At 34.9% G+C, this 10,536-nt stretch overlaps 1 protein-coding gene across 1 annotated transcript; it reads left to right on the top strand.

Moving 5' to 3' along the window:
• The first annotated feature begins 3,337 nt into the window (after positions 1 to 3,337).
• Positions 3,338 to 8,233, top strand: LOC139520886 (uncharacterized). The gene is made up of 4 exons (XM_071313906.1): positions 3,338 to 3,592; positions 3,997 to 4,063; positions 4,942 to 5,009; positions 5,710 to 8,233. Exons 1-4 carry the CDS (start codon positions 3,437 to 3,439, stop codon positions 7,450 to 7,452), a joined length of 2,034 nt encoding a protein of 677 aa, XP_071170007.1. The 5' UTR covers positions 3,338 to 3,436; the 3' UTR covers positions 7,453 to 8,233.
• The last annotated feature ends 2,303 nt before the right edge of the window (positions 8,234 to 10,536 follow it).

Raw genomic sequence — 10,536 nt, 5'->3', positions numbered from 1 at the left:
CCCCCCCCCCCCCCCCCCCCCCCTTATTGAAATATTCACTAACAGAATTCACAAAGTAGTGTATTGAATATTTTTCTACACACTGTTATACATAGATATATAGGAAGATGTGGTGTGTTTGCCAATGAGACAACTATCCGTCCAAATAACAATTTATAAAAGTAAACCATTATACATGTGGTCCAAGGACACAGTGCTTTCGGGTCGATCCGGCCCCACGTCGATCCGGCCCAAGTCGATCCGTCCCACGTCGATCCGGCCCCACGTCGATCCGGCCTAAATGTTAAAGGGAAACTTCGCAAAAAAATGAAAATTTTATATTATGTTTATTTGATATAAATAATCATAGATTTGTTAAAATTATTGTTCAATTGTTCTAGATAAGTGATTAAAATCAAAATCAAAATCCCACTATCACTTCTCGACTTATCGCCATTTTGACGGCATCTCCGATACAAATTGTCACGTGGTGAGTATATTTGAATAAAATATCTGAATACCACAAAGCGAAAAAACAAGCATGGCATATCGTATATTCAGTATCAAAATGACTTGTCAAGCGCACGGATGTTCAACTCGGAGTTCCCATGGCATAAGCTTACACACTTTCCCAGATCCTGCAAAAAAGAAAGAGTTGTACCAGACGTGGATGATTAACCTAAACCTAACACCAACCACCTTCACTCACAACAAGTTCAAGAAAGTGTGTGCAGACCATTTTGAAGCATCTTGTTTCGATGGAAATTTGATGGTAATTATGATTTTTCTCATGAATGTTTTTATTGCTATTTCTTTCCAAGCCTGGTTGAAAGATATTTTCAGATAAATGTAGTTTCAGATATTTTCAGATAAATGTAGTTTCGACATTCATGCATTAGTAACAGATTTTGTTGTTTACAAGTAGTATTTTAGTAAACGGGTAAAAAGGTCACAGACAAAAAGTCACAACAAATTAAATTTGTTGATAATTTGTGAATATATACAGGAAAAAAATCTTCAAATATTATATTATTTATTATATTTATTCAATTTAAGTTTATGAACTTGTTTAAAATAATAGATATTTGATTTAATCATGCAAGGGGGTATATATTTCTTGGCACAATGAAGCCATAAAAGGTACCTAGCCACTTCGGCATTTTGATTTTATAACAATCATGTGATGTCATTTATATCAACTTAATAAATTCTGTTTAAAACTTGCTTTTAAAATAATATTTCAGAACAAACCAAAAAAGAATTAATTAATTTATACGTTTACTCGAAACTGAATTATATATGACGTTTTGTTATTAGGTGCAAAAAAAACGTATGTGTACATAAAAAAATAAAAATTACGTAAAACATTTAAAGGTTCATTTGCTTAAAATAATAATGGTTTAAAAATAAGACTTTATTTACATGTAGTATAATTACAGATGCTGTTTAACCCCTCCCCCCCTTTCCCGCCTTTTCCATATTGCCCCATAGAAAAGGTTGAAAGGGTGATGGGTATATGGGAGCGTATGTCTTCCCCGATTCGTGTGGAAACGGAAACTTAATAGATCTTACCACCCCCTTGTTATGCTTTTTATTTGTCTACTAGGTCAACCCAGTTGCGTGGTCCTACAAGTTAAGGCTAAGCAGTTTCGGGATATAAAATGTCGACAGCTAGGCTAACGAAATTTGTAATGATTTATTGTCAATCGTAGGAGTAATTTTTCTTACTATATTTATGATAGGAATACATCTAGTGGGTGGACACTAATTTGGAAGTTGTTAAAGCATATAATTATTCTAATGATTTTTTCGAAAATACTATGCAAAAAAAGTCTTTTATCTGTAATAGATTTTATTAATTTCGGGTACTTTACTCTAATATGAAAACCGACGATCTTTTGAATTTTTGCTAGAGGTCGTGTACTAGTGTCACATTCAGGTATTCTAGATACTTCCTGCAGGCTAATAAACTGCATGGTGACATTACACAATTCCGGACCCAGCTGTTTTACCCAGGTGTGCACAGGTAAAAGTGCCATCAAAAATATAGTCAGGTGTATTATACATCCTGTTAACAATGTATGCCCCTAATATGATTGAAATACACAAATCCGTCCAAATATGAAATTAAGAGTTTAAAATTTATATCCACAGGCTGAATAATTCTGACATGTGCAAAGACAGAAACAATAACACCGTAAATTAATAATTTTGACTTCGGCTTCAAAATTAATGTGTAGAAGATTATCTAGTACTGTACACGTACCATGTAAAATGATTTCTTTTTGAATTTTCAATTGTACAAGAGATTTACTTTTCGGGATGGATCCAGTCACATTAAAAAGGAGGGTTCCAACTACATGTCTCACTTCAAATGCATTGATCGGCCAAAAAACAAGGGGGGGAGGGGGGTCCAACCCCGAAACCACTCCCTCTGGGTCCGCCAATGCTTTTGTACACAATAACTTTCATTATGTTTTGTCAGATTGTTTTATTTGCTTATCAAATGTTTAATTTAAGTTATGGTCTTGAGTTGTAATGAATAATTTAAGAAAAAGAAAACTTCATCATTTTACAACTTTGTTTGGAGTAAATCCTAGAGAATTTAACCGAGAATTATGGATGACTATCTTATACTTTCTTGTCCTATTTCCGATATAAGCAGGCGCATTTACGAAATATTTTGCACTTAGGAAATTTGCGTTTACTTGTATGTGAAGAGACAAGCATGCGCAATTATGACACGAAGATGATACTTAGTTTGTGGTTGTCTCTAGATACGGTATTCGTTTGTCTTTCTGTACATGTACATTCAATATTTCAAATGAGTTGTCATTTTTTCAATATAAGATTTTCACAACACTAAAACACACCCGCGAAATCGGTGGGCATTTCCAGCTTTTAAGCTGTTGTAGGATGATTTATTGAAAAAAGATTTTATGTCTGGAGAAAAGGATATATCAGAAGCTTTCTTCCTTTTTGCCAAAGTCCGTTATTTGTTTCCTTTTCTGTTAAATTACATTATTTTCGAGTTTCTGACATGAGACTTACTCTTCCCCTTTGCTACAATGCATTTCTTGGTAAAAGTCAAATTATGTTAAAAATTTTGCACCGCTTCAAACTTGGAATAAATGTAACTGCTTATAGACCACGAACAGAGTGAATTAACTGTGGCCCCGTTGTTCTATGAACATACAAATATGTTATAAATAATATCACTGCTATAATTATATTTCGTATGTGACTTTTTGTCCTCCGATCTTGTTTCTGTGATACAGTCATTACAAAGGGATACCTACATTGTGCCTATTCCCATTTGTGCAAACCCGTTTTCGTCCCATCATGCAGTATACTATGACTTTCCATACCATTTTTTACGTAATTGTTTTGAGTGCTAAGACTGATAACAGCGACATAATCATGTGGCAGAAGTGAAAATATTGAGACAGAGTAACTAATGAATGACCTTTTCATATTTCAGGGCAGGTTAATAGGCTTCACACCTAGACATCGAAGACTGAAGTCAGATGCAGTACCAACACTGTTTGCATACAACCAAGGCTTGAGAGATGATGACAGTAATTCACAAACAAGAAAAAGAGTGTTGCTTGAGGTAAAAATTTCTCCATGTTCGAATCTTTCCTACTGTTAAATGAATGTGATGTTGGCAGATCAAAAATAAATATTTTAAAGGAAGAGGATTACAATAAAAGCTTTAAATAATTATAAATAACATTTAAAATAGAAATGTTTTAAATAATTCTAGCGTTAAAACACAATATTATACTTCCAGACTATTCCAGTACATTTTGAATTTGGTAAAAAGTGTCTCATTGAATGACAATCATACAACATTCCTATTTATATGAAGCAATTTCCAAGTTTTAAAGGTTTGACTACATACCCCGGTTTGAACAGTAGAACATACTTGTCTCATTTGAAAAAAATGCCAATTTTGGTCTTACTCTTTGTTCATCTTTTATCATTGCCTTATAATGTTCTACTTTATTCCAACAGATGCCACTACCAATTGTCAATGGGGTCAATGATAACAGAGGGAATTCAGTCATGACAGAAAGTAAAGGTATTTATTAACATATTTATTCCATATGAAAATCTCCAGGAACTATAGACTTGCCTGCACGTCTAACTAAAATGAAGAAGAAATATTCTTATTTATTATTTTCATAATTTAAAACAAGTTAACTTATTAAACCACAGTTGTGATAACAAAGTCTCCGAAATCGGAGTCAAATTTGGGGGGGGGGGGGGGCAGCCCCCTTTTGTGGGAAAAATCGGGTGGGTTATATAGGAAATCACTGAAGCGTGACTGGAGCGGGGCTCCTCTTGGTCAGTGGACCTCCCTTATGAAAATTTCTAGATCCGCCAGTGGAAATGAAGCTGGGAGACACAACATGATACATGTGTATATAGATAAAGGAAGATGTGGTGTGAGTGCCAATGAGACAACTCTCCATACAAATAACAATTTAAAAAGTAAACCATTATAGGTTAAAGTACGGCCTTCAACACGGAGCCTTGGCTCACACCTAACAACAAGCTATAAAGGGCCCCAAAATTACTAGTGTAAAACCATTCAAACGGGAAAACTAACGGTCTAATCTATATAAACAAGAAAAGAAAAAAAACGAACCTAGACTCGAGTCGATAAAGTTCTTGTGTGTTCTCGCTGTGTTCATCATAATACCGTCATTCTATATATTCCATTTTTGTTTCTGCATTTCATACTCCGAGTTTAACTTCTTTATTATGTATTTTTTTAATCTGCAATCACGTCTTTAACATGCATTAAATATTTGCCACTGGACGCGGGGCAACTAACAACTAGTTATCAATCCGCCGAACGAATTCCTAATGTTTATTTTGTTGTAGGTGTAATTTTTAAGGGAATTTCAAATGTTAAATGTTGCTTTGGAACTTATTTTGATAAAATTATTTCAGAAAACAACATTCCACAGAAAAAAACTAAACATGCTGTAAAAGCTGTAGAGGAAAAAGTCAATGTATTGGTAAGTATTCTTAGCTTTTTTTTTGTTATTTCACCAGTTAAATTGGCCATTTCATAGAGTTTATGGTAAAAGATAGTCAGTAAGTTTTTTTTATTGGAATTTGATTCTTCTAACTTCTGTAAATCCTGACATCTTTATGCATCAATATAATATAGGTCAAATGCCTCATACAAATTAATGCTAGTCTACAAATACTGAATGAACCATGATATATAAAGAACAAGTAACATTTATGATTCGATAAAGTAAGCTCCTTTCTTGGTACTGAGTGTGCAATCCTGTTATATATAAAACCAATTGAGTTCATATTCAACTTTATAGGGGTTCTCAACAATTTGACTGAAATAGATTCGGTTTATTTAAGTTTCTTTATATTTTTATTAGTATTTCCGTCATTGAAAGTGTGAAAAAAGTGTTATGCATATCAGTATTATATTTGTTTAAATCTGTATCCAAGGCTCTCTACAAGTTGAATTATATTATATATATATATATAACTGAGATTATTGATGTGGTATGATTGCCAATGCGACAACTGATCACAAGCTACCAAGTGACATAGAAATTAACTACTATGGATCACCATACGGCCTTCAACAATGGGTAAACCAATATTGCATGTCAACTTAAACGCTTCGTAAGGAAAAATAATTCCAAGGAGTATGGTCATTTTATTTTATATCCCCCATTTTCTTTACAGTCGAAACCCTTAATGGTTGACGTCGGGGTTCAGACATTACCACAACTTCAAACTGACACTGATTTCGGTACCTCAATGACAAACCACAGCTACCTACAGGTCCCTATCTCCTCAACACAGCCACTTGACACAGCATTCATTAGTTCGCCTCAGAAAGACCAGGATGCATCTGATGCATCCACGCCTACACCAACATCCAGCCCCGAGAAACCCGACAGCGATCTATCCTATGTACCAAGCGACGAATCCCGGGACTCAAATCAGTCATCATCTTCAGACTCCATGCAACACATCACCACAGAACCTAAGGTTATTGCATTTGAGAGCTGCCTGAAGTCATTGTTTGGACGAGTGATTTGTACAGATTGTGGAGAACCAATTGCTGCTGACGCATCCGAGATCATATACAACGGTACTGCGATGAAAGTTAAGTTCCTATGTATGAAAGGTCACCAAACTTCGTGGGAGTCACAACCATTGGTCAACAATAAACCTGCAGGTAATTTGATGGTGGCTACAGCTGTTATCCTGTCTGGTGAAACCTTTGCAAGACTATCTCACTTTGCCGAAATACTATCACTAAAGTTTATTGGATCAACCCAATTTTACAGTTTGCAGAAAGACATCGCCATCCCTGCCATTGACCGCTACTACACCATGCAAAGAGATGTCATTCTACAGCAGCTACATGGTAAACAGCTCATTCTTGGTGGAGATGGACGCTGTGACAGTCCAGGCTTTTCAGCCAAGTATTGTACGTACACATTCATGGACTCAGCCACTGGCGTCATACCAGACTTTAGCTTAGTCCAAGTTTCTGAAACCACATCGTCAAACAAGATGGAACTCATAGGATTTCAGCGGTCCCTTGCAAGCATTGAGGCTGCAGATCTTACAGTTGGAGTCGTTGTTACAGACAGACATGTCCAGATCCGCAAAGCCATGGCAACAGACCACAGTGACAAGAAACATCAGTTTGACGTTTGGCATTTATCAAAATCGATTAAGAAGAAGATCTTAGCCATAAAGCCAAAGAAGCTGCTGAATGAGGTGAAGCCATGGATCCCCTCCATCTGTAACCACATTTGGTACTGTTCCCGACAATCCGATGGTGATTCTGATAAACTTGAAGAGACATGGAGAAGCCTTCTTTGTCATATTTCGAATAGACACACCTTTCCTGGGAAGATTGTGACACAATGTGGACACCCCCCACTAAGCCCTGATGATATAAGGAAAAAGAAATGGTTGAATCAAGACAGCCAAGCATATGCAGCATTAGAGAAGGTCGTCACAGACAAGCTAATTCTACGAGACATACGTCAACTAGATCTTTTTTGCCACACAGGAGCATTGGAAACATATCACTCCATGATGCTGAAATACTGTCCTAAGCGACTCGAGTTTGAATACGCATCAATGGTTGCCCGTACTCAGTTGGCAGTGGTAGACAACAATGTTAACATCGGGAGAAACCAAAAGACCGATGCCAATGGCAAACTGTCCTTCGCAACCCGATGTCCCAAGAGCACTGGAAGGTGGACGGCCCGGAAAATATACGAGAAGAAGGATTACGATTTCAAAGCCGATATATTGCAGTTTGCAGTCACCAGCCAACAGGAGGGTCCCAAAAGGAAAACAGTTCACCAGCTAAAGTCACTGTCACTGCCCGTAAACATAAGCAAGGACCCTGCACCGTGTAAGGAAGACCTAATTGACGATCACAGATCTCGCTTTTCTTGATTGAATATCTAAAATTGACAGTATGTTGAGTGTGGTATGCATTAATTGGTCTTATAAATATATATGTATAAGCAAGTTTAAAAGAGAAAAAGGAGTGATAGTTGGCACCCTTAATTAGATAGATCAAGAGAGGCAGATGGAAGAAAGATGCAAGCCGAAAATGTTTGAATTAATTTCCGTTTGTAATATCTATATTTTAATCATGACGTGTAGCAAATCGTAATTTGTTGATTTATTGAAGTACGCTTCTGGATAGTACTGCAAAGTCCGTATACAAATATATATTCATGTATAAAAAAAACCTCAGGGAAGTAGTGAACAAAGGCTTTGTAAAATGAGACGAAATCGAGCGAGTCAGAGAGTAAAAAGATGCAAAATGAAGCCTTTGTGAGATACTTAGTATTTACCGTTTGTAGTATTTTTATTTGAATCGTGTATAGTATTATAATTCGTTGATTTATAAGTGTTAGGTTTCTGCATCGTATAAAGTTATAATGTAACATGAATGATTATTATTGTGTTTATTTGTTAAATTTTGTTATTTTGTTACTGATTGTGTCAAAAAAAATAAACCTGTATGAAGTACTTCAAGCTCTGTTGTCTATCCAAAACGTGTAAGCAGTATAGCAACCATAAACGATATAATTACAAACATTTAGATATAAAAAAAGATGTGGTATGATTGCCAATGAGATAACTCTCCACAAGAGACCAAATAACACAAAAATTAGTAGCTACAGGTCACCGTACGGCCTTCAACAATGAGATGCCTAATCAGCTGAAAAAGACCAAGGTTTAGGTTGCCCAACAAGAACCCCACCAACATCTCGGGAGGATCTCGTGTCAAATGATATCAACGCTCCGTGGTACTGTGGTATACCAAACCTTCATGTTAATATATACAACAAGCAACTCTATAAAATTAGACCTCAAAATTAAATAGTTCATAAATAGGTTTATTAATACACAAATAATGAAATGAATCTGAAACATTCTGTGAAAAATTGTATTGGTTAATCGTGAAAATGATTTTAGAACTATTCAGAGTCTGAAGTGTCACTTTCACATTCTTTGAATCCTTCGTATACCCCATCCAACGATGGAAACTCTTTTCTAATGACATTAACTACACAAGCCGGTAGGGTTATTCTGTGTTTCTTGCCAAGTGGTTGACCTTTCCTGACCCAACACACAAACTGACGATAAGCCATAAGCCTGCTTTGTCTGTTAGTAAGTACGTCTGGAGCTCTCCCTCTATGGCGCTTGTATCTCAGGAAACTTATGTAGCTTGTTTCAAGAACAACGGGGTTTAGACAAACTATTCTAAAATCTGTATTTTCAGTGACACATTCACCCAAATTCATTTTTTCTTCTAATAGCGTAAATTCGTGGCAGCAGAAACACTCCGCCGGCAATGGCATGACTATACAGTTTTTACATGAACACCAATTGGTGTCAAACTTGCGAGGATTAAAATTTAAAATATCCTGTTGTCTAAAAGTTTCTTCAGCTTCAATTTGTTGGAGTTCTTCTTCAGTGTACTCCGGTTCTAATATGTACCCAAATTGACCACACTCGTCAAAATTTGTCTCACTTTGGGAGCTGGATACATCAGAACTTTCACTCTCTGAACTAGACAATTTAGCTTATAGTTTAGATTTATTAAAAAGGCTTATATATCAAACTTTTTTCTTTTTACAAAAACAACCACGCTCCAATCATAAGAAAACAAGGGATTGAGAAAAAGTTAATTGATTAAGTTAATTCGACGTCTTTTGATCTTGGCTAAATATTAGGTAGAAGTTAAAAGTTAGATTAGCTTGTGTATTTATAACAATGGTGATTCCATTATTTGAATTCCAGGTTATCCAAACAAATCTCTGGGTATTCATGTAAGATTTTGAAGGCCTCGGGGTTGAAACCATAAACTGATTGAAATAAAATAGAAAGCTCATTTCAAAATTTAATCACAAAGAATTAAAAAAAATCGTTCTTATTCAATTCCGTTCCAATAAGACAAAGTTGACCTTTCAATTTTCTGTCAACATTTTTGATATTCTCGTTCAAATAGCTGAAGAATTAGTACGCGGTGAGAATTAAATTATTTTGATAAGTTTTTCTTCCTGAATTTTTCGCTTTGAACGACCCAATTACATAACTGCAGTTGGTAATTACTATCTATTTCAAAAATTCAAGGTCACCGATTCTTTTTTTTTTTTAATTAATTTACTCGTGTTTATAAGGACATCATTATTTATAACTTTATTCAATTAAATTAACTAAGTATTTCTTATTTTTTTAAACATAAATATTCAGCGTTAATAATATATTTAATTAAACTGAGCTCATGGAAAATATTAAGATTCCCCCGTTTATCATTCATACGAAATGTTGTTCACACCTAGAAAAGTGAACCGTGACGGCTTAAATTCACCGAGTAAAGATCAAAAGATACAAAATGTTAATCTTTTAATTAACTTGAATTTAACCACGCATTCAACAGGTAGTAACTTTATGTATGTGTCAAAGTACAATACACATTGTATTTGCGGGCCGTATTTGCACACTATGTAAATGTACTAGCAGCACATATTTACTAGACTGACGTAAAAGGTAAAAAGTACAAACATGCATTTTTAAAACACTTTCAGTTATATATGTTTGTTCAAAATATTCGTCGGAAAAAAAAATCATAAAAAAATATTTTATACGATTTACTTGTATCACTATAATCATTACAGAAAATATTAAAATATAAATCGTACATTCTAATTTGAAGATGAGCGCTGTTCCATCTTTATTATTAGTTGGTTAATAGCTACACCAAACGTCGTCGATGCGCTTTAAATAGAGTTATAAGATGATTAACGATTAAGATTTAAAATGAGATTATTTTCACTCCCGGCATGCTTAAAGACTTAAACTACGTCACATAAGTCAGGAAGTTTGAAGAAATAAAATTAATAATTCTTAATTTTCTCCTTTATTAGATTTCATATCAAAATAAAACTTGGTGAATATGTTTTTTATGGTATTATGAACATAATAAGATGAAAAGTGAAAAATCGCGAATTATCCCTTTAA

The sequence above is a fragment of the Mytilus edulis genome, chromosome 4 (genome assembly GCF_963676685.1).
Source record: "Mytilus edulis chromosome 4, xbMytEdul2.2, whole genome shotgun sequence".
NCBI classification, from domain to species: Eukaryota; Metazoa; Mollusca; class Bivalvia; order Mytilida; family Mytilidae; genus Mytilus; species Mytilus edulis.
This window is presented reverse-complemented; position numbering and strand designations above follow the sequence as displayed.